Below are 25,730 nucleotides of genomic sequence, written 5' to 3'. Positions count from 1 at the left end.
GAGAATCCATGGTATTACAGGAAAGATACTAGCATAGATAGAAGATTGACTGACTGACTGACTGGATACAAAGAGCCAGAATATAAGAGGGCCTTTTCTGATTGGCTGCTAGTGACTAGTGGTGTTCCTCGGGTGTCTGATGTTGTGACCTCTTCTTTTCAAGTAATATGTCAATGAGTTAGATGATGAAACTTGGCTTTGTGGTTAAGTTTATGGACGATACGAAGATTGTTGTAGGGTCATATGGTTTCGAGAAAGATGGAAGTCTGCTGAAGGACTTTGATTTAGAGAAAGGACAAAAGTGGCAGATGGACTATAGTGTAGAAAAGTATATGGTCCTACACTTTGGTAGAAGCAATAAAGGTCTGGACTATTTTCTAAATGGGGAGAAAATTCAAAAGTCTGTGCAAAGGGTCTTGGGAGTCCTAGTGCAGGGTTCCCCAAGGTTGTGTTAATGTTGCAAATATAATGTTAGCACTTATTTCAAGAAGACTAGATGATGAGAGTAAGGATGTTATGCTGAGGCTTTATAAGGCATTGGTCAGACCACTAAGGAGTAATGTGAGCAGTTTTGGCCCCCTTCCCTTCTGCTAGGGCATGATAACTGTTTTCGAGTCTGGTGGTGCTGGTGTGTATACTCTAAGCCTCCTCCCTGCTGAGAGTGGGACAAATAGACCATGAGCAGGATGGATGGGATGCTTCATATTGTTGCTGGTCCTTTCCCTATATATGTCGTCAATGGCTTGTCGATTGGTGCTGATGATGCACTGGGCAGTTTTGACTACCTGTTCTGGAGCCCTCGTGTCCGCCACAGTGTAGTTTCCATGCCTTTCAGTAATGTAAAATGTTAGGATGCACATCTGTAGAAGGACGCAAGTAAATGTGCACAGTCCAGCTATCTTCAGCTTCCTAGTGCACAGAAACTCATTATCTATGATCGACCTATTAGATCAACACACAATGTAAATCCTGCTATTTTTTTCTAATAGCAACAAGCACAAACAGCATTAATGCTAGGGAATAAGAAATACATTTTCAACACTGTCCAATCACATTAGGTCACAGAAGACAGTGGGCCAGATCATAGTGATCCAATTAAATCCCAGACTTCCATACACTCATAATGAAATATGGATGCCTGGAGCTTACTGACAGGATTCGCAAGAAGAAATCTGTTAGTGATATACCTGGCACACCCCTTTGATTTCACTGGGGTCTGTAAGGCACACATTCAGGAAGCAAAGTTGTAGATACATCACTACTTATAAGTTATCTTGCTATTGTTTAATTTTTTGTTCATCTATATTTTTAATTGTATCGAACCATGAAGTTAGTTTTATGACTGAAGTAAAGGAGCTTTAAAGTTGGGTTTCTCAATGTTGTATGTCGCTCACCACAGCTCTTAACATACAAACAGTTGCACAGCCACACTGCAGCATTCACTTTTACAGTTGCAAACCGGCACAGAGAGAACTCTGTCAGTTTGCACACAACAGTGATGTTGGAAATAAGCCAACTCCATGGAGTTGCACCAAAACAGATCGTCCAGATGGTGAAAACTGGAAAAGATATGCATTCATGCAGATACGCGAGTACCCAAACAGACACAGAAAAGCAAGAAGAACACATTGAAAGCACAATGTGGAGAAAAGTTTGAAATTCAGGTTAACTTGTGTTTGGGATGAGGTCTCCATTTCTCTTTGGATGGCCCCTTGGGGCTGAGAATGCTCTGATTCCATGTTTTCAGGCTCTTAGGTGGCTAATGAAGCCAAATTTGGGACTGCAAACTCTTCCACCAATGGGACAAGCTTCCATGGTTCATTATGTGTGCGTGTGGGTATAGAAGTCTGAGATTTAGTTTGACCACTATGATTTGGCCCACTGTCTTCTATGAGCTCATGTAATTGGACAGCCTTGTTTCCTTTCCCTTGCATTAATTCTGTTTCTGTTTATTGCTGATGTATTAGAATAAAATAAACATTTGCCATTTGTATTGATGTGGAAGACAAGAGGGCAGTTTGTGTGTTGATGTGCTCTGACTGCTGCCTATGCATGGTTTCTGTTTACTCCCAATTAAGAGAAACACCTTCACTGTGAGATTTTATAATAAAGTGAACGAAGCTGAACAAAATTCAATTAATAAGAGGGAAAATAATTACTATTCCTATTGTCAGGTTCAAACTTATTTATCATATGTGCATCAAGACACAGAGAAAAAGATGTCATTTATGTCAACAACCAACACACCCAAGGATGTGCTGGGGGCAGCCCACAAGTGCCTCCACACCAAAATACATGCCCACAATGTTCACTAGAACAATGCAGTAACAACAAAACAAAAGATAAAGCTGATAAACTCAAGAGATTTTGCAAATTAATTTTGAAGTATTTTTTTTAAATCCCTTTGATTTAACAGGAGTTCCAGGAGCAGGGGTTCAAGGAACAATAGGGCGCCTCTTTCTTCCAACTGGCCTCTTACGCGGTGCTGGTAAGTGATGATTTAGAAATGCATATAAAAGATTGAAATATTAATTTAATAAATTTCACTTTAAAGAGCCTGCACCTAACATGGATTACAAGTGAAATTTTGTGCTTAGAATGTAAATGTTCAAAGACTTATTATCAAATACATATATGTCACTATATGCCACCCTGAGATTCATTTTCTTGCAGGCATTTGCAGTAAGTGCAAAGAAGCACAAAAGAATCAATGAAAAATGACACACAATAACATGGACAAACAACCAATATGCAAAAGACAACAAACTGTTCAAATACAAAAAGTAAAAAAACAATGTTATAAATAGATTGATAAATAAATAAGCAAGCAATAAGTATCAAGGACACTTGATGAAGAGTCCTTGAGTGAAGTGAGTCCATAGCTTTGTGGGAAGAGTTCAGTGTTGGGGTGAGTGAAGTTATTCCCACAGGTTCAAGAGCTGAATGTTTGAGGGGTAATAATTGTTCCTAAACCTGGTGGTTTAAGCCCTGAGGCCTCTCTACCTCCTTCCTGATGGTAGGTTCTGGTAAATGATGATTTAGAATTGCATATATAAGTTAGAAATAGAACCATAGAACCATAGAACATTACAGCACAGAAACAGGCCTTTTGGCCCTTCTTGGCTGTGCTGAACCATTGTTCTGCCTAGTGAATTAATTTAAGTAAACTACATAATTTAATTAATTTTACTTAAAAATCTACCAACAGATATCAAAGACTGCAAGTGAAATTTATGCTTAGAGTGTCAAAGATGTAAAATTACAGTAATCAGGTGCTGCTATTTTTAATTTCACCTCAAAATAGAGAAAATCTTTTGGCAAAAGAGTATGCATTCCTAAAGTGATACTATGTATAGTTAATCACACACTTGAAGATCTCTGAGACTAATGAAAGAACTTGATGTGTTTATTGTTTACTGTAAATTACCCCTAGTGTGTGTGGGTGAGAAGAATTGTGAGGAAGATGAGGATGTAGAGCTTTAAAGGGCCAAAACACTCTCTTTTATGTTGCAAAACAAGGAAAAACAAGCTTCTATAAATGCGTAGAGGAGAGTATATTGACAAGCTACAACAAGGCCTGGCAAGGAAACACCAATGCCTTTGAAAAGAAAATACTACAAAAGTTAATGAATTCCACTCCAGTATATCATGGGTCAAACCCTTCCAATCACTGAGCACATCTACATGAGGCTCTGTTGTAGGAAAGCAGCATCCATCATCAGAGATCTCCACCACCCAGTTCCTGCTCTCTTCTAGCTCCTACCATCAACTAGAAGGTACAAGAGCCTCAGGACTCACACCACCAGGTTCAAGAACAGTTACTACCCCAGAACCATCAGGCTCTTGAATAAAAGGGGTTAACTACACTAACTTGTCCCATCATAAAATGTTCCCACAACCAATGATCCCACTTTAAGGACTCATTATCTCATGTTCTCATTACTTATTGCTATTTATTTATATCTGTATTTGCACAGTTTGTTGTCTTCTGCACTCTGGTTGATCTTTCATTGCTACTGTTATTGTTACTATTCTATAGATCTGTGGAATATACCCACAAGAAAAATGAATCTCACGGTTGTGTATGGTGACAAATCTGTACCTTGATAATAAAATTTACTTTGAACTTTGAAACAGAATTTTCTATGAATGTTTTTCATTTCTATTACTTAGATATTATTAAAGCCTATTATTAAAGGTGGATTGACCAAATGCTTCAAATGTTTATTCTGTAGTTATAAAATATCATTCTTTAATGTAAATATAGGTGGGATGAAAGGTAGTCTGTAGAAGGAATACACTTTGTATGACCATACACTTCAGTCTAAGGAATAAAGTGTAGAATATTTTCTAAAAAAGAGCAAATTCAGAAATTGAAGTTACAAACGGGACTTGGGATTCCTCGTGCAGGATTCCTAAATGTTTCTTTGGATGTTAGGTCACTAATAAGGAAGGCAAAAGCAATGCCAGCATTCATTTTGAGAGAACTAGAATGTAACACTGAGGCTATATAATGCATTGGTCAGATCACACTTGGAGTATTGTGAGCAGTTTTGTGCCCCTTCTCTAAGAGAGTGCCCAGATGAGATTCACAAGAATGATTCCATGGTTAATATGAGGCTGTACTCACTGGAGTTTACAAGAATGAGGGGTGACCTCACTGAAATCTATTGAATACTGAAGATCTAGAGAGGGTGGATGTGGAGGGAATGTTTCCAATAGAGAGGGAGTCTCGGCCAAGAGGGCACAGCTTCAGAATACAAATTGGCCCCTTGGAACAGAGATAAAGAATTTCATTAGAGATGACGGTAAAACTGTGGAATTCATTGCAACATATGGCTTTGGAGGCCAAGCCATTTGGATATATTTAAAGGAAGAGTTTGATAGGTTCTTGATTAGTAAGGACATCAAAGGTCACAGGGAGAAATCAGGAGAATGGCGTTGAGAGGGATAATACACCAGCCATGATGGAATGTCAGCGCAGACTCAATGGGCCAGGTAACCTCATTCTGCTCCTTTGTCTTATGGTCTATATTGCCACCATACAAGGCCCTATTTTTATCAAACTCAGAGTACTTTGAGGAAAAGATATGCTTGTTTTGAGAAAGTTAAGAAAAACTTTGCTGAAATAGTGCCTGACCCTATTTTACCTGACTTCCCTGAATTATGACACTCTATTGGAATCATGAAACTCTTTCTCTGTGTCTCTGTGTGGTTTGGCTCTTCATCTTATTCAGGATTCTTATTACTTTGTTCTGTTTGTTCTGAGTCAGAATGTCAATAATTCTGAGCTAGAAGGATTTTTGAGGCATGACATTTATTGCAGATGTGTTCACTCAGATGGCCTCATTCTCCACAAGCCTGCATATTTTGTAATTCTGATTTTTGTAAATCTACACAATAGTATTTTGATTTACTTTTTGGCTTTTTATGTTATACAAAGTTCAACATTAAGTGGCACAAAACCGGAAAGTAACGTAATTGGAAATAGCTGCTGCTGCAAGTGTATACAAACCACTATACATTGAAGGCAAGTGGAAGCAATTCCTTCGCATTTTACAATATTCCAACTGGCCAAATTCTCAATTTTAAACAACATTAATGACCACTTACTCTGCATAATTAAAGGTCATAGACTAAAAGGAACACTGACAGAATGGATACCAGATTGACTAAGAAATAGAGGAAAAAGCTTGTTTTCAATTTGAGGACGTCTTGCACCTATGTTCCCAAGGATTTGATATATAAAGCACCTTTTTCAGCTAAGAAATAGAGGAAAGAGTTTGTTTTCAATTTGAGGAAGCCTTGCACCAATGTTCCCAAGGATTTAATATATAAAGCATCATTTTGAATTGGAAGCATATTGCTGGTACTTTCAACGTCATGGGATCTAAATTCTTTAATTCCCTAGTCACCACACTATGAGAATACCCTCACTGGACAGAGTGCAGTATTTCAAGAAAGGGGCTCACATCATCTCTGCAAGGGCAGTTAGAGATGGGCAAAAATGCTGGCCTTGACAATAATGCTTGGATTCAAAATGTAATTAAAAAAATTTTAAACTTGAGAGTTTATGGAATAATTTCAAATTTTGCAGATGCTTAGAAATTAGCAAATGTAATAACTCAAAGGATTTTTGTCAGCGGAATGAAGGGAAGCAAAATAAACTAAATGGTACAATTCTTCATGTTTTGGGTAGCTATTATGTCTGATTAAAATATATATGTGATTCTTTCCCTTATCGACGGATGATAACAAGGAGCTTATGCCACCCCTATAATGAAGGCTATGGACAGAACACAGATGCATAATCCCATTTATTACTGGGCTCCATGTGTTAAAGAAAGATTTGAGGCATTGGAAAGGGTGCAGAAGAGTGTCTTGTTTCGATCCAGGATTGTGGGAACAGAGTGAGGCTGCAATTTCCATTGTTAGAACAAAAGGGATTATATTGTGATGCTAAAATTGTGAATGAATTTGATAGAATAAATAACTTTTTGAATAGGAGACACATCAGTGATGAAATAACACAAGGTTAAGATGATTGGCAAATGAATAAGAAGCAATATGAGGAAATATTTCTTGCAAATTTAGCTGTTGTACTGACTAAAAGTGTGATAAAAGCAAATTCAAAAATGGCATCAAAACAGAATTAGATCAACGCCAAAGTGAGGGAAAAAGTTACTGCCTAATGGAAAAAAGAAAGGAGGAATTATTTGACAGTATGTATAGAGCTTACAGAGAAACATCACAAAATGCTCTGCAAGAGTCAGTGCTTATTCTTTTATTGAAATTGTTAATCTGTAAGTCAGCTCATATTCAAACCCCATGCTAATTATTCTTTTATTGAGGAACCTTAACAACCTTAAACAAGGCAAGCTGTTCTTCCTTGGTGCTGGTTCATCCCTTGCACCTAAAATCAGTAGATGTGTGTAGCAGATGAACAAGGTCATAAATGCAAAACAACAAAATATTGCAGACAACTCAAGACAAGAACTGTTTGTGCTGACAGTCATGCCTTTCTAACAACTGCACACCTTGCATGCAGTCTTTACCTCTTCGCTTCCTGCCTGATCATGTGTCTTTGTAAATACCTCTGAAACATTGCTTCCAGCACCTCCATTGGGAGTATCAGCCAAGCACCTACCACTCCTTTCAAAGCTCGAGTTCCCACATAACTCTCCTTTAAACTTTCCTCCTCTCATCTTACAGTGACATGGCATTTCCACCGTGGTGGAAAAAAGACTCTGCCTCTTGTCCACTCCTGCCTCTCAGAAGGCAGTGGATTCAATGCATACCACAGTGCAAACGTTGATGGGACAGGTGCACAGTGGGGCAGAGGAGAGGGAGACAGTTACAGTGGTCAGTGCCAGGAGTCAAGTCCCAGGGAATGGTATGCAGTGTCAGAAATCGTTCAGTTTAGTTTAGTCATTTTGGGATCTGGATATCGCTGACAGACCTGTCACTCATTGCCCATCCCTCATAGCTGAGCAGGTGATGGTGATGCTGGGCTGACTTGTTGAACCACCTCAGTCCACTCTTATCCACTGCACAGTCTCTTGTGTCTTTGGCTATCTTCGCAGTGTATGGCTCTCATAATTTTATAGGCATCAATCAGATTGCTATTTGGTCTCTGATGCACCTGAGAAAACAATCCCAGTTATTCCAAGTTCTCATTGCAAATTTTCTCTAATCTGGGCAACATCCTACGGACATCTTTTGCACCCTCTCCAAAGCCTCCATATTAGACTCGAAGATAATGAAACAGTTTCTCCAGTCTATTCCTGCAGTATTAATGACTCAGTAGCAGAGCCAGTCTATTGTATCCTATCAATTATCACGTCCTTCCTAAAATTCCCAAAAATAGATGCAATGGTCCAGCTGAGGCTAAAGCAGAGTGTACTGCAGCAGTAGTACAAGTTTCAGGTTTTTGTGGTTTCTGATTTAAAAAAAAATATAGATCCATGGCTCGGGTCCTTTTAGCAATAACAGTATCAATGAGAGTGTTTCAAAAGCACAGCAAACAGCCATCAGAAATGTGCAGAGTCGGGAGATGATAGTTTAATCTTTAATCTTCCATCTCTTGGTGCAGTACTTTAAAGATAATAGTTCTTGCAGTGCTCATCCAGTGACATTTTAAATGAGGCAATTGTTTTTGCATACCCTGACCCTTTCAGGCTGGTTCCAAATTGCGTAAGTGCGTACATAACCGTCCTGTGGGAGCGTCTTCCTCAGGTGGACTGAGGTGGTTCAACAAGTCAGCCCAGCATCACCATCACCTGCTCAGCTATGAGGGATGGGCAATGAGTGACAGGTCTGTCAGCGATACCAGATCCCAAAATGACTAAACTAAACTGAACGTTTTCTGACACTGCATACCATTCCCTGGGACTCGACTCCTGGCACTGACCACTGTAACTGTCTCCCTCTCCTCTGCCCTACTGTGCACCTGTCCCATCAACGTTTGCACTGCGGTATGCATTGAATCCACTGCCTTCTTCCCTACCATTTCTCGCTGGTCCCACGTAAGTTTCTGCTTTGAATTGGCCATCGATATCCGTTGCACGGGCAGTGCACACCCTGCTGAGGCAAATGCATGGTGATGGTGATGTTTGAAATCTTGCAGCCAATGCAGTTATTGCAGGCTGCATTCATGTAATAGTCAGTCAGCATAGAGGCATGCGTCTGTGTATGTCTACAGTTCGTGAACCCATCATTGTGCTTAGTTCATCTCATTCAGCTACATTCATTTTATTATCAATGCAATACATTTTCTGTAAAGCTTTGAGAAACAAATCAAATGTCTGGATTGTACCAGACTGCAACTGGCAACTTGGTGCAGAACAGCCATGAATGTTCCTGAATCCCGCCAGGAAGTTTGGAAAACACAATGAATTACAAATATGAAAAATACAATATTGAATATCTTTGGTACATAGGTAAGAAACCTTAAAATGCAGAAAAGGTGTCACTAATGTTGCATGCTGTGATACTTGGAGATCAAAGTCGATTACCTGCCTCACTGTGCTGGTCAGGGGAGCATGACTGCATCTGATTAACCCTGCAAATTAACCTATGTATGGTGCTCCCACCAACGGTCACTCGTGGGAGTACTCACTGACCGTGAGCTCCCCATCTGTGAGTGCCCCTTTAACAACGGAGACTCGCGAGCTGAACTATCACTCGCGAGGATGTCAGTCACCACCCTTCCCACCTACCATTGGAGTTGTTGTCATCTTAAGCCTAACGGAGATTCTGGTATGTCGACATTATTGAAGAAATCACAGGCCCGGGGCACTTGAGCATGGGCAAAAAATGCAGATATTGTTTACAACACGCACTCTAAGCCATGACTTGCATTCTGGGTTTGAAGATCTGGCTTTGATGCAAAGCTCTAGTTTTTCAAAACCCCGATCTCCTTTGACATCACTTCAATGCTCCTGAAAGCTATATAATCCCTTGCCATTTGCCCATAAAATATATTGTCAGCATTTCACCATATTAGAACAGCTTGATCAAAGTGGAAAAGCTGAAGTGTCTATTATCATGAGGTATAGGGAGGGAATTCTATTCTGAAAAATGAAGGCATAGTTGCTACTAGTAAGTCATGAAAATCAAGGATGCACGAGAGGCCTGAGTTGGATGTTTGCTGAGATCTTTGAAGGTTATAGGACCGGATGTTGCAGTGACAGGGAAGAAAGCCAGTGAACATGTCTGAAAGCAAAAAAAAAAAAATGGATTTTAAAAAACTAGAATAAATTTTACTTTTATATTCTTGATATTTTGATAACAAGTTATTTAAAACTGATCAAAGAACTATAATTCAACCTAAACTAGGTTAGGTTATCAAGGGAAATGGAATTGCTACATTATAGAAATATGATTAATCATCCATTGGGACATACTCAATACATAACTCCTTTGAATAATTTGTCAAGTAGAGTCAGCAGAATTTAACTGGACATTGATTTTATCTGGAAAACAACTGAAAGTAAACAACATGGTCGAAGTCTGTGGCATCATCTTATTTTCTGAAATTATTACTAGCTTGTTGGACTGGGTCACAACCTTGTCCTGTGACAAGGTGTGTAGACTTGTATCCTACATGGTTACAATTTAAGATTGTAATGGCTTAAGATTTCAATAGGACTAAGATAATGGTAATGGCTTCGGGCCTATACTCACTAGAGTTCAGAAGAATAAGAGGTATCTCAATGAAACCTCTTGAATATCAAAAGTGCTCGATAGAGTGGACATGTATGTAGTGTTTCCTGTAATGGGGGAATCTATCTCCAAAGCAGCCTCAGAATAGAAACAGATCGTTTAGAATAGAGGTGAAGGTGGTGAATCAGTAGAATTCATTGCTATGGACAGCTGCGGAAGTCAAGTTATTGGACATGTTTAAAGCAGAGGCTGATAGTTTCTTGATTGGCAGACCTTCAAGGGTTGTGGGGGGGGGGGAAAGGCGGGAGAATTGGTTTGAGAGGAATAATGAATCAGCCGTGATTGAATGGTGGAGCAGACTTGATAGGATGAACGGGCTAATGCTGCTCCTATGTCTCATAGTCTTATGGTCTTGCAATAGAAATTTGTTCCATTTTAGAAGGAAATATTGTTATGTAGCTGTTTACACAAGATATCAGGCTGTAGTATCATTGCAAAATTTCTGTTAATATTTTCAAAAGTTTGAGATTTTTATGTAGTAAGCAGTGATGAATGTAGCAAGCCATGATTATATAGAACCATAAGAGTACACACAGAAGGAAATGCAGATGGAAATTGTTATAACAAAACATTACAGTTTAAAAAAATACATCTGACACATGGATTGCTTTACTCTTAAAATTTTACCATTGTTTGAAAAGAATTGTTTACAGAGCTAATTCAGTTCAGGATGCAGTATGTAAGTTTATTTTAAGTAGTGTCTTGATTTGTGCATCGCACAAAGCAGATGTGAGTATTGCATGATGTGTAGAAAATGTTTTTACACACGCACACATGCACCTCTTATTGAAATGACTGGAAACCACAATCCAGTCTATCCTCCAAGCAACTGGAAACATCAAGATGACTAGAGTCCTTGTGTTGTAGAATATCAGTTAGGCAAAGCTTCTAAGCCAAAGTATTTGTAATGCTTGCAAGTCCTCCATCATGTCAGTTATATTTTCCCCTCTTTAGCCTGTACTTTGTACCAAAGCAGATTAAATTCCACATCCTGTTTTATTTCAGGAGTACCTGGCCAGATTCCAGGGCAAGCATATCCCTATAAGTCTGTGCCTGGAGCTGGAATTCTTGGTAAGATTTTTCTGTTTTACTTGGAAAGGTTTTTCTTCCTCTTCATTGATTGTGTTCTGAACCTATTTAATTTCAGGTTTTATGAGCAGATTCCCCGTTGTGGGGTCTGGGGAACTTAAGCAAGACCACGCTCCAGCATTGTGGAGTTCTGTGGAGGAGTGCACAGAGGGATTCACCATATGGAATCTTGTGCAAGTTAGGGATTTCCACATTCAGATTTAGTGCTTTGAACTTGCATCAGTACCTGAATTTGTGATGGCAATTGCCAGCTGTTTGCTGTAGAATTGCAGGCATTTATCACCCAGGTGCAGTCCATTACTTGTGCTGACATAGACTTACTTAGTTACTCTTTGTTGTGGCAAAGGAATCAACTTTCATCTGATCCGAAGAATTTACAATACCAACTAACAATTATTCTATCCCCCACATCTGTGCACGTCAACGGAATGATTTATTTGGAGTGGCCCTGTGGGGAAACGGTACCTCTGTCCTTGTTGTGTTCTCCCTCACAGAGTGAGGGCAGCGATTGAATTTATTAGCACTGTCTCATCTGATGTGACATTTGTTGTTTTGCAGCAACAGTACAGTGCAAAATGTAAAATTACCATAAATCACTAAATAAATGAATAGTGCAAAATAAAAGAATAATGAAGTAGTGTTGGTGAGTGGTGGGCCACTCAGAAATCTGATAACGGATGGGAAGAAGCTGTTCCTGAAGCATTGAGTATGGGTGTTCAGGCTCCTTTACACCCTCCTCAATGGAGTAATGAGAAGAGGGCGTGTCCCTGATAGTGAGGGTGCCTCATGATGGGTGCACCTTCCTGAGGCACCGATATGTCCTCAACAGTAAGGGAGCTGGTGCCCATGATGGATCTATTACCCCGTGGAGCCTCTTGCAATTCTGTTCACTGCCTCACAGCCTGATGTGCAGGCTCAATCAGTCAGAATGATCTCCACTGAACATGCAAGGGTTTGTGGCGACGTAACAAATCTCCTCAGACTCCTAATGGAGTCACTAGCAGGCCTTTCTCGTGATTGCAAGCAATGACGTCAAGGAATTTGAAGCTGATCACCCTTTCTACTACTGGCATTGCTTGTGTATGCCGCCCATTGCTATCTGAGATTTTACCATTTTGATTCATTCATCCTTCCAGAATTATGTCCACAGTGTTAGAAAACAGTGGCAAAAAAAAATTCTATTTTGCTTTAATTGCATTCTCACCTTAAACAGGCAAGAGGATATTCAATGTTTTCCAGAGGAATGAGCACTCTTTTATGTTGCCTCCTACATTCATATTTCTGTGAATCGCGTTGGTTCAGTTCCTCATGTTACGGGTGTTATGTTAATGTTATAACAACAGGTGAAATGTATATTTCACCTCTTGCACAATTTTGTGAAATTTTGATTAATTTGAAATTGCTTCAAAAAGCTTTATTTTTACTGGGTTTTTTTGCCTCTCTAGGTGCTGGAGTTCCAGGTGCCAGTGTCCCAGGTGTATATCCAGGTATGTGCAGATGCTGTCTCAATGTGTGTAGGTCTTTTACATTGAGAATACCATTCCTGAGGCTCATTGACAGGGGTAATCCTGAATGTTCATGAGACCTTGGAAATTGCCCTTTTTATTTTGTATTTTCAATGAAATACTAAGATTATACCAAAGGGTTCATGATGACATGAACACTTTTGCAAGGGCCAAATTTATCTTTACCAGCTTTTTATTTCATTTTGTATTGAATTTTTTTTTCACAGCTTTCCAAAGCTGGAAAACATTCATTCCTTTCTGCCGCTGATATTTATGTAACCCACATTTTGTTTGAGAGGAAAGTAACTAGTAAAAGTTTACAGGTTTGTTCCGATTGACAACATTTGAAATCATGCAATATTTCCTTTGTAAGCAAGTTTGCTCAGCTCCTGAACTCCAGCCATCCTCATTGATTTCATATATATATAATGAGTGGAATATTTTGGAAAAGCAAAAGAAAAAGCTGACAAGACAACTTGACAGTGAATGGAGCACTGAGCCATACAGTTAATCAAAAATTAAAGAAGGACAAGGAAAAATCCTATACAGCCTAACGTTGCAGCACTATGCCCTCTAGACAAAAATGCAACCAACTTCTCAGGTTCTTCAAAATAAATTGCAATCTGTTTGATTCTATATTTATACACACTATTGACAAGTCTAGGCTCAGAGAAAATGTGCCATGAAAATGCATTTGATCATATTCTTCAGAGGCCCACAATCTCTCCTCACTCTGTGCATGTGTCTCCTGGTGCCTTTCAATCAAAATGAAGAATTTCTTTCTCCTCAGTGAGACAACTTTCATGACCTCTTTCATGCAGCAGTATGCTGCAAACTTGGGTGTCATGGCATAAAGCAATCACTGCCGATGAGAACAATCTGGAGGCCAAAAAATACAGATGACAGTGACCTTCATCTCTTCAGGAAGGGCAGGCCTTCCATGGATATGGTTGTGCTTGCACAATTCAACACGTGTCATCACAATAAAAATGCTGAACCTCAAGCCATCCCTGCCTTCCCTTTGGAGAGATATAGGACCTCTCCCCTGTGTTGATTGTCCTGAAGGTGCGAAGGACTATGATTAAAGCATACATATGGAAAGTCAGCTCCACTTCTCCCAGTGTGTCTGACTGCAATGGCTTCTGCTTTAACCATCTTTCTAACAACCCAACTGACAAACACAGAGTTTATCCCTGATGATCAGGCCCGTTCCTCTGGGCTTTGCCCAAAGTCTACTGGTTTCATTTAGGGGAATTAATTTCACTGGGAGGCGATATCAATTGTGCATTAAATGACGGTTGATGTTACCCCTGCATCCTCTAATTGTTTTATACGCTTGCACATAGGTGAACTGAACTATGCAATCAAATAACACAGTCGAGCTCTGCAGTTGATTTTGCTCTATGATGGGGGCTCCCAACCTTTTCAATGCCATGGACCCCTACCATTAACCAAGAGGTCTGCAGACTCTAGGTTGGGGGCCCCTACTCAACTATTTAATTCAGCAGCATGTGTTAACTGATGGAATATATAGACAAATATGTTTCTATATTGAACTTGTAAGAAGCAGGAGTACAGTTTTTTTTAAAAATTTTGTGTTGCATTCCTAGGTGCAAGGAATCATGGCCTTGGAGTCCTTCCTGGAGTACCAACTGGAACTGGTTTGAAACCTAAACCAAGTAATTATTTTATTTATATCACTATATATATTCATTGTTAATGAAGCAGTTCATAAAATCAGATTCAGAAAGATGAGAATACCACAAATAAGCAATTAGAATTGACATTTCTTTGCAATTGTACTGACAAGAAAGTACTTAAGCAAAACCTGTAAAGTGCCAGGGGTCAATCTGACACAAGACTATAGCACAACTAGACATATTCGAGTAAGGTATTTTACTTCATGTCACATTTTTGGTTTATTTTGTGCTTTAGTATCTTCGGTACACTGTTCAAGTTGGGAAGCTGAAAATTCTTAAAATGTTAAAATACTAAACAAGCACTTGGAATTTTTAGACGGCTTTCCCAGGCTTTGGTGGAAAATAGTCAAAAACAACAGAAGCAACGCTTACATAATTTCCTCAGGGTTTCAGCAGGAGAGCTGGGAAAACCAACGGTGACTCCACATTAGCATTCAATCATCTTCCATCTCTGGCTCACAACTATGTCTTTTGAGTAAGCACAAGACACCTTTGTTACAGTATACATTGATTGATGGAATACCCTTACAGAGAGACGAGCATTTTGAAGTATATATATTTTTAAAATTCTCTGCAAATATAATGAAATCTATATATGTAATTGCTGGGAGCCCATGTTCTTTGTGCCATAACCTTCTGGAGCTCCCAGCTGCCAACCATTTGAATTCCTCTTCGCATTCCCACACCTACAGTATCTGCTTGTCCTTGGACGTTCCCACTGCACGGGAAGACTAAGTACAAACCAGATGCATAGCAGAGTATACAATCTGACAGCAGAACCATTTAGTTCTCCATTTTCAGGTAACCTGCTATCCCTCTGTCCACTTTCTCTTCACACTAATCTACCTAATTCCTCCTGCATTAACCCTTCACCCCCCACCCCCCAGCCCAGAGACCCCATCAGCCTGGTTTTTATTTCTCCTCCTCCATTACCCTATCTGTGCACCAATCACACACTCCTCTCACTGTTCCCATCAGTCCACCTCACCTCCCTTACTTGATTCTATATTCAATCATCCTTTTCTATTAGATCCCACCATCGGCACCCTTTTGTTTCCACCTATCCAACTACTGCTTGCCACCCCTTGCTCTTTATAGTATCGCCCTTCTATCTTTCAGTACAAGTGGAAGGTCTCAACCTGAAATATCAGCTGTTCACTCCCACAGATCCTGCCTGGCCCACTGGGTTCCTCCAGCAGTTTGTTTATTTTTTTTTGCTCCATAATCGAGCATTTGTAATCCATATAATTACATATAAAATGACTGCATCAAAGATAGTATCATTGATAAGAACTTGTGTATCTATTTGTGAATTGTGTGAAAGCAGTCCACTTTTATACACATCTGAAACTTATCACTGCAAAGCTAGTTTCCTCAAGTAAGACTTCCTTGCTAAACTGTTCTGGAACACTTTGAAAAATGAGGTTTATTAATCATTATTTTTCTGTCGGGCGAATAGGTAAGTTAACTGATATTTATCTCCCCAACTACCTCATATCACTTAATGGCTTGTGTAATCACTATAACTCGATCACTTGCAAAATAATCATTTCATGTAGAGCTGAAAAAAAACTGTCCTTTTTTTGACAGTTAGATATTTACTTGCCATAAATCAGAATAAAACATTTTAACGGTAACATTTCTGGTAACGTGCACGGGCACCAGGTCCACTGAATTTCTTGGCCTCGCCACAGCAAGGACCAGCAACCAGCAGGGTCCTGTCGTCCTGCATGAAGATCACCTTCTGTGTAGTAAGCCACTAATGCTTTAAAAATGGATTTATGGATAGCATAGATCTGAGCTACATGATTACCACCCTTCACAGGAACTCTGATGTAAATTCCAGCAAATCTTTCTTTGCCCGACAGCGGTAATGCTTCCAACAGCTTGTACTGTAAGGACTTTGGCTCCATCTGTTCCAGAGGCCTGCCATTCAATTTGATGAGGTCATTTCCTCTATTACAATAGGCAACAGCAGTTTTAATTTACCCAAAAGCCCGAACAGATTGCTAAAGCCCTTTAGCAGGCATGTTCCTGATGGAGCAGCCTTCTTTGTCACAACACTTTGAAGCTATCCCGTTCTTTTTACAAAATCTGATCACTCAAGATATAAAGTTTGATTCATCATCCTTAATTCCCTAAATCAAAAAATACAAAATACAAATTTGTATCTCAGTGCAGATGTTAGTGGTGAATGCATTTGCCTGCTGAAATAATGTTAAGTATACTGTAATGTGGAAACTGATACATTGTGTAGTGAACAGAAGCCAAAAATTGTTTTAACAAGCTGTTTGGATGACCTTTTTTCACTAAATTTAAACTAATTCCTTATTTCACTTTATAATTTGTCGCTTTGCTTGCTAATCCAGGTGCTGGTGGTCAGTATGGATACCCAACAGGTAAAGATTGATATTAGCATCTAATAATTATACTTACAATTTTTTTATGGCTAAAATAGTTCTATTTAAATAAAAGAGGAACAAAGAGGAACAAAAAATCATTTATACTTTCAATAAGATCCTGAACAGGAAGTTGGTTAACCAATTAGAGCATTGAGGTTAGTAGTACTGAACTGACGTGCATAGAAAATGATTGCACATGTCACTAAAAGCCAAAATACAGGTGCAAGTTTCCTTTGACTATTCATTTGTCAGAGACTGGAAATCTTTCAAATGCATCTGCTCTTTTACTTTAATTGTTCTTTACAGTAACATGCTCTACATAATCCATAATCTGGGATTGGAAGATTCATCTGGCTTTGTTATTGGATATTTTTGTCTGATTTGTATGATTATTAGGTTTTGACAAGCTAAAATATCTTTTTGACGTTTTACTTACTGAATCACTTCAGGAGACCAGATTCCTTTGAAAACATTTTATTTTAACATTTTTTGTGAAGTACTTTTTGAGATCTGAGATCCTGTTTTCTGATAGGCTATGGCAGCTTTGGAGTAGGAGTACCTGTTGGCTATCCGGTTCTTTCACCTAAATTGCCAGGTAGGTGCTGTTCATGCTTTTGTATGTTTCAATACAGAGGACTGTGTAGCAGGATTCTGCGGAAACACACAGATACAATGGATATGGAGAGTGTGGGGAAGTGGATTTGAGTAAAGTGGCTTATTATCCAAATTTGGAAATAGGAACTCCAGGTACACTCATGTATCAAATCTAACAATAATTGAAAAAAATTAGATTACTTAAGCATATGTTTTCAAAATGTGATTGTCACTCATGTCATCAGTATTGCTATAGTCCTGACTGTGCTGTTGATCAAACTGTGTAATCTCTCACTGCCGTGTACAATGACTTTGCCTGCTGGCATCCACTTTTGAGGATTTGGCAACATCCATTCACTAAAAAGATTCATTCTTATTAAGAGTAATCATCCAATCTCCTTACCATTTGATTTTACTAAATACATTTCCTCTCACTGAGCAATATTTCTGCCTCTGAGCAAGACGTATATGCATGGAAGAATTATTTCAGAGACTTGAATGAAAACCCCAAGTTTATGTTCCAGACTGCTACTGTTGGAGGTTGTACGGTTGCTGATACTCTATTTCAGATGAATGTTACACTAACGACTCTGCCTGCTTTCTTGGGTGGATGTAAGATATCCCGTGATGTTGCAATGAAACGTTTACCCTGCAGCCACTGATATAAAAATCAGATCACCATCACTCTAGTATATGTAAGAATATAGTTGGGCTCCATGTAAGCACATGGACAAATCAGACTATGGATTTTGGTTTACCTTTGTTCACAAACACTATAGTCTTCCAGGTCTACAGTCTATTTCTTTGCTCATTCAATCTATTATTTATTTCTCTGTTATACATGTGGTTACCGTGACAAAAAAAAATCAATCCATGGCAATTTCTGGGCGCCTTTCCTATTTTACATAATTAATTCCTGATTTTTAAATCAAAATAATGCTCTTTGTATTCACATTAAATGCATATTTCTGCTTGGTTATGGATACCATCTGCAGAAAACAGGTTGGCTGCAAGTGTTTATATACTTACATCATATACTTAACTTGCTTTTACTAACTGTTTATATACTTTTTCATTGCCACACCTTTTAACTAAGCTTTCTTCCTGGCAAATGTAAAGCAGAATATTCTGGCAGCGCAGTAGTGTCGTGGTTAGCACAACACTTTCCAGCACAAGCAGCCTGGGTACAATTCCCGCTGTTGCTCAGAAGGAGTTTGTACATTCTCCCTGTGACCACACGGGTTTCCTCCAGTTTCCTCCCACAGTCCAAACATGTTCCTGTTGGTAGGTTAATTGGTCAATGTAAACTTGTGGTGAACTCTGTGCCTGTCGGGACACGCCCCCTGCTGACTGCTCCTGTGGCTCCTCCCACAGGCCCCTGTATAAAGGAGATCTGAGGCCTGACGCTCGGCCTCAGTCTCCAGGACATTGTATGATAGACACTCACTCCTGGTTCCTTCTTCCAGTCAATAAAAGCCGATATCTCGCCTTACGTCTCAGTGTGAGTTATTGATGGTGCATCAAAACTGTCCCGTGATTGGGCTAGGATTAAATCAGGGAATTGCTGGGCTGCATGGCTCGAAGGACCAGAAAGGACTATTCCACACTTCATCTCAATAAATAAGTAAAGAAAAGCCAGTGAGTGCACCTTCTCAAAGGACAAGCTAGAACTGATATCTCGGTAACTCACTCTGCAGGACAAGTAAATGCTAATGATTCTTCACTTCATTCTGTCACAGAACCAATATGCGATGGTAATCTATATACACTCCTCAATGCTTGAAGCTTTGCATGAGACCAGTAGGATGACTACTTCAACCCTGAAAGCATCTTAGTCAGATTAACCCGGCCTGTAGCAGTTCTTCACTCAGATCTCTTGAGAGGATATATAAATGCTGGCCATATGTACAGTATATGCTAGCCCTGCACAAAAATAGTTTTGGTGAACTTACTTCCCTGTAAAACCCCGAAGCAAATATCTGAACAAGTGTAAAGCTAATGAATCACTATGACCTTATTACAAGATCGTATGTGTTTATCTGCTGTAGATAATTTACATCTGGTCACAACTGATCTCAAACAGCAGTGAGATGTTTGCAAACTTTCTGCAATCATTCCATGTTGCGTTGTGATGAAATTCGTGAATGTTTTCACTTTTACCATCAACTGCTTTTCATACCTTTCACTGCATTTAATCTAATGTGGTTTAGCTTTTAGTGCTAAATTTAATTAGTGACACTACTCTTTGTTTTGTAGGTGGTTATGGAATTCCATACAGTGCTGGTAGGTTCCATAATAATGCTTTCTCCATTTCTTAAACTAATTTTAATACTGCAATTAGTCTTATTACTGCAACACAATATTAATGTTATTAAATGTTACAAGTTTTAAAGGTGGAATTTTGTCTGAAAAATTTCTGTGCAAGCCTTTAGCCCATTTTGGTTCTATTTTTGACTTTTTGGCAAAAAAAATCACTGTTAAAGGTTATGCAGTGCTGTTGTAAAAAGGCTTACAAAGCACACTTATGTATATTAGAATACCAGAGAAGAATAGAAAATCATTAGAAGTGTTTTCCAGAGTATACAGCTTGTCGATAAGCTAAATTCCAATAGTATGACATTGGAAAATGATGACTTGCACCTTTAGTTCTATTGTTGGATATTCCCATTGTGTAACTGGAATAATTGATAAACCAAACATAACAGAAATAATAATCAAAATGTAAGAAGGTGCAGAATTCTTGAAATACTCAACAGATCAGGCAGCCTCTATGGAGAGAGCAAAAGGAGTTAACACTTCGAGCACAATGATCTGCCATTCGATACAAGGTATGATGCTGGTGATGACAGGAGAATGTGGGCTTTTGTCAATCTGAAAGATAAAATCTGATCATCTGCACACAGGTGAGCTCTGACCTGCTCAGTATTTCCAGCAGTCTGCCTTTTTTTATTGCTGAAGGAATTGTAGTCATCTACTAATGTAGAGAAGCTGATACATAATCAAGTGACCATGAATTCAGATCTAACCCTGCTGATTATAGAATTTGAATTCAGTTTTTAAAATTCTGAAAATAAAATGCTGTTAAAGTGGTTTACTGTTGAAAAGGAAACCTAGTTGCCCAGGAATTATTTTTGTGTCAAAGTATGTATTAAAATGGTGCTTGATGGGGAACCAACTCCATTAGTTCATAGTTTTCATATACTATACGCATCATCTACATAGATTTGTGTGCCCACGATGCACCAGTTGTGTTTTTATTTACATTGGCAAATAATTTAGGGAATCTGCATACCAGCTGAAACTAAATGAGCCTGCACTACTCAAAAGAGAATTGAACACAGCTCTGACGAAGGACGTGATTGGATATCTCACTTGGCTTGCGGAGGAGGTATATAGCAGGAAAGCTGTCTGGGAACCACGAAAACCCCTGCGGTTTATCACAACGTACACTAAGATGAAGTGCCCAGAGACCTCTTGCCAGGGGTGATGTCATGGGGACCTGATTCCAATGCTAGAAAAAATTTATTGACTTCGCATATGAGGTCCAAGTCGGTGGTAATAGTGCCAAATTCTCCCCATCATCAGCCATATTGTTCCAGTCATACACAGACCTTATGACTTCCAAGCATTTTCAGTTATTCAGTCTGGACCTGTGGTTCCAAAAGAGGCTGTTATCGTCTCCCTTGGGATGGCGAGAGTTTCTAAAGGGACATAAGATAAAAGGGGCTGTGGATGGTGCAGTTAGAAGCAAGGAGGACAAATGAGGGATTGCAGGCTTAATTTAAGAAATAAATTACTTATTATAAGCATTTGAGGCTGACTTATATCAGCTGTTTCTTTGTTATGCCCTTTGCCACCATGAGGGTTTGCATTGCAATCCATTCCTTCATCCAAGTGATCAATAAAGACTAGAAATAGTTAAGGTGCTAGCATGTTGACCTTGCTCCATTGTCTTGTGATTTTCTAGATATCCTGCTTTAACTTCTCTCATAATGGATTTCATTATTCTTGCAGTGAAACACAATAGAGTAACTGATCCGTAGTTTCCTGCTTTGTGTCCCTCCTTTCTTGAACAGTGGTATTATATTTGTGATTTAGCAATCCTCTCTAAGTTCCAGAAATTTTTGATATAATATAAACAAAGTATCTACTATCGCTGCAAATGCATCCTTTGGGACTCTAGGATGCAAGCCATCTGGTCCAAGTACTTAGTAACTGCTGGTTTGCTGAGTATTTCTAGTGATGATCTATTATTATTGTGGTGTTTTAGTGTCTTCAGCTAAAAACAATAATCCAAATAATTACTTAGAATTACCGCCTTTTCTCTATTTTCCATTATTAATTCCCCTATCTCATCCTTTAAGAGACCAACATTCACTTTAAATACTTTTCCTGTCTATACTCAGTGACCACTTTATTAAGTGGCACCTGTACCTAATAAAGAGACCACTGACTGTAGGAACAACAGGAACTTAGGTTGGAGGAACAACACCTTATGTACCGGCTGGGTAGCCTCCAACCTGACGGCGTGAACATTGACTTCTCTAACTTCCGTTAATGCCCCTCCTCCCCTTCTTACCCCATCCCTGACATACTTAGTTGTTTGCTTGTTCTCCATCTCCCTCTGGTGCTTCCCCCCACTCCTTTCTTTCTCCGGAGGCCTCCATCCCATGATCCTTTCCCCTCTCCAGCTCTGTATCACTTTCACCAATCACCTTTCCAGCTTCATCCCACCCCCTCCAGTCTTCCCCTATCATTTTGCATTTCCCCCTCCCCCCACTACTTTCAAATCTCTTACTACCTTTCCTTTCAGTTAGTCCTGACGAAGGGTCTCGGCCCGAAACGTCGACAGTGCTTTTCCTTATAGATGCTGCCTGGCCTGCTGTGTTCCACCAGCATTTTGTGTGTGTTGTTGTTTGAATTTCCAGCATTTGCAGATTTCCTCGTGTTTGCACTGACTGTAGGTTCATGGTCTTCTCTGCCTGCTGTATCCGTCCTCTTCAAGGTGCAATGTGGTGCATTCAGAGGTGTTCTTTGCACACCACTACTGTAACGTGCGGTTATTTGAGTTACCAGCACCTTTCGATCAGCTTGAACTAGTGTGGCCATTCTCCTCTGATCTCTCTCCTTAACAAGACAAAACAACATCTGGATGTGTTTTTTTGTTTTTGTGCCATTCTCTGTAAACTCCAGAGACTGTAGTACATTAAAATCCCCGGAGATCAGCAGTTTCTGAGATACTCAAACAGTTCCATCTGGCACCAGCAATCATTCCATGGTCAAAGTCACTAGGATCATATTTCTTTTTCATTCTGATGTTTGATCTGGACAACTGAACCTCCTGACCATGTCTGCATGCTTTTATGCATTGAGTTGCTGACACATGATTGACTGATTAGATATGTGCGTGGACAAGCAGGTGTACCACTGAGTGTATATTCCCGTAGAAGCTCTTACTCTGAATTTTTTGTGGTATACTTTGCTAAGAATTATGAAATATCTTTTTTAAATTCCAGCTTGTGTTCATCCAATGTCTTACCTTTTAATCTACTTTTCCAGTATACTGTATGTTAACCAATTTGATCCTCATACACTTGTAACTGACATTATTTAAATTTAGGACATTGGTTCCATGTTTTTCACCTTCAAAATGAATTTGAAAACTTAGTATGTTATGATCACTGTCTGTGGAGATCCTTACACATTATCAAATCTAACATAGCCAACTTCCTGTCTGGCTTTTAACTTAATGCTTTGATAAATCATCCTGAATATATTTAATAAACTTATTCCCAAACTTATCTTTGCCAATTTGATTTGGCATATTTATATGCTAATTAAAACCACCCAGGACCTTTCACACAAATCCATATTGTCTCTTGATTTATTCAATGTCCTACAATTTACAGTTTACCACTCTTACTAATAATGTCTTACCTTTATCTTTCTTGGCTTCACTCAAGCTGGTTTCATCTATTTCTCAGCCAATAGGACCCCAATCATCGTCACCATAATGACCCACTTATTTCTACTTGCATCTTCAATCCACCTACATGATGCGTATTCAATGCATTCAGGTAAAGATCATTTAATTTGGCTGGTAGAGTCATACAGCACAGAAACAGGCCCTTCAGCCCTTCTAGTTAGTCTGTTCTAGCTTGGTTTTCTGCCTAATCACATCTATGTACCCCTGGACTATAGCTCTCCTCACCTCTCTCATCCCTATACCTATACAAACTTCTCATAAATGTTACAATTGTACCTGTATCTACCACCTCAGCTGGCAGCTCATACCACACTCACACTACACTCTGACCTACTTCCCATTATGCCACTGGCATTTAGGTCCCCCAACTCTGTTTGTCCTTGTCCATCCATTCAAGGTCCTCATTTCTGCCTCTACAGTATGGCACCATGTTGGCTTTGGTCTTCAATGTTTTCTCCATCTTCAGGGGTCCAAAGAAGTGTGGTTTTGATGACTGAGTTGGCCTCTCTTCTCATCACAAGCCTAATCTGCCTCCAACATTTCCTCATAGTGATTATAGCCACGTCCTCTTGGTGACACTGAAGCAGTAGGGCATGGTTGGAGATGTCCAGAAAATACATAGAATATTCTGGAGGCTCATGGTGTGGAATGATGACAGCTTGGCAAGATCACTCTCTGTCATGCACTAGCTTTTTGACCCCTACAAGACTATAGACAGACCACAGCTCCGGTACAGCTTCACCTTGGTGTGGAGGCCAGACTGCAAGTGAACCACCAGTCCTCTGGGTTCAGGGGTTCAGCTCAGAGCTAAAACTCTGGTCAAGATAAAAATTGTTGTGGAAACAGCAACGAAGAATCCTTCTAAACACAAAGTACACTGCAGATGCTGTGGTCAAATCAACACGTCAGTCCTGACGAAGGGTCTCGGCCCGAAACGTTGACAGCTCATTTCAACGGGTGCTGCCTGACCTGCTGAGTTGCTCCAGCTTGCTTGTACGTGTTGAAGAATCCTTCTATATCTGTGTGTGATGGTTTTCCTGAGATCTCCCCCCCCCCCCTACCCCTGGGACTTGCATGGCTGACAGTAGTGAAAACTGAGAAGGAACTACCACCACAATGAAGGAAGCCCTGAACATCACCCAGGCCAAGACAAAAATTGTTCTTGTAGTGTATGAACCATGTACAACGCTGGCAAACTAGCAGAAGTAACTGCAGAAATGCATCGTTACAACCTACATATACCGGGCATCAGTGAAAGCAGATGGACGGGTTCTGGCAGACTAAAGGCAGCAACTGGTGAAAGAGTTTTATATTCAGGAAGGACAGCCACTCAGCATCACGATAGTGTAGCTGCCATTTTAAAGAAAGGCATTGAGAAGTGCTTGCTGGAGTGGAAACCAATCAACAGCAGGCTGATGAGAGTCAGGCAAGTGGACACAACGGTGATCCAGTGCTATGCTCCAAATAACAATAGTTGAAGAAAAGGACGTTGTCTACAAAAAGCAGCAATCAGAGGTAGAGCACCACACCATGACATCATCATCATCATGGAAGATCTAAACACCAAAATAGAAAATAACAGCTCACAGTTCACTCGGGTCATGGGTATTCATGGATGTGGAGCGATGGATAGTGAAAGACTGGTGGATTTACGTGCCATGAACTATCTGGTCATTGGAGGGACCCTATGTCCATTTCATGAAAGCCACAAGCTGACAATGGATGCAACAAGCACCAGATTGACCACTTGGTGATCAATGCCACGTGGAAATGGTCCTTGCAGAATGTGAAGGTGAAGAAAGGAGCAGCTAAAGGAACTGATCCCCATCTTTTTGTAGCAGAGATAAAACTCGACCTGGCTTCCCTGCCAGATTCCCCTTAAATATTTCACCTTTCACTCTAAACCTATGACCACTGGTTCTAGTCTCACCCAAACTGAAGGGGAAAAGTGTTGATGTGTTAACTCTATCTATACCTCACATAATTTTGTATACCTCTATAACATCTCTCCTCAGTCTCCTACACTCCAGTGAATAAAGTCCTAACCTATTCAACCTTTCCTGGTACTCAGATCCTCAAATCCCAGCAACATCTATGTGCCATTACTCTTTTTGTTGGTCAGTCTTGTGGCTACACTCTGCCCCTTTTTGAGAAACTGTAATTTATCCATTGAATTTTCTTTGATTTGGTTTTTCCCTTCCTAGCAGACCCTTCAGCAGAACACTTATAA

The 25,730-nt window shown here is 39.7% G+C and overlaps 1 protein-coding gene and 1 pseudogene across 1 annotated transcript in view; one reads left to right on the top strand and one right to left on the bottom strand.

The window, feature by feature from the left end:
- The window catches only part of elna (elastin a), a 230,028-nt gene that overhangs the window by 33,245 nt on the left and 171,053 nt on the right, over window positions 1-25,730 (top strand). Inside the window, exons 2-8 of the mRNA XM_059973126.1 lie at window positions 2,417-2,488; window positions 11,230-11,295; window positions 12,759-12,800; window positions 14,429-14,497; window positions 16,888-16,917; window positions 17,453-17,515; window positions 19,771-19,797. Of these exons, the coding sequence (XP_059829109.1) occupies window positions 2,417-2,488; window positions 11,230-11,295; window positions 12,759-12,800; window positions 14,429-14,497; window positions 16,888-16,917; window positions 17,453-17,515; window positions 19,771-19,797 (369 nt within the window). The remainder of the gene's footprint in view (window positions 1-2,416; window positions 2,489-11,229; window positions 11,296-12,758; window positions 12,801-14,428; window positions 14,498-16,887; window positions 16,918-17,452; window positions 17,516-19,770; window positions 19,798-25,730) is intronic.
- LOC132395089 (small ribosomal subunit protein uS9-like) lies at window positions 16,146-16,551 on the bottom strand (annotated as a pseudogene).

Source organism: Hypanus sabinus, chromosome 6, assembly GCF_030144855.1.
Source record: "Hypanus sabinus isolate sHypSab1 chromosome 6, sHypSab1.hap1, whole genome shotgun sequence".
NCBI lineage: Eukaryota > Metazoa > Chordata > Chondrichthyes > Myliobatiformes > Dasyatidae > Hypanus > Hypanus sabinus.
The sequence above is the reverse complement of the archived record's forward strand: the minus strand, read 5'-3'. Positions and strand labels throughout refer to the sequence as shown.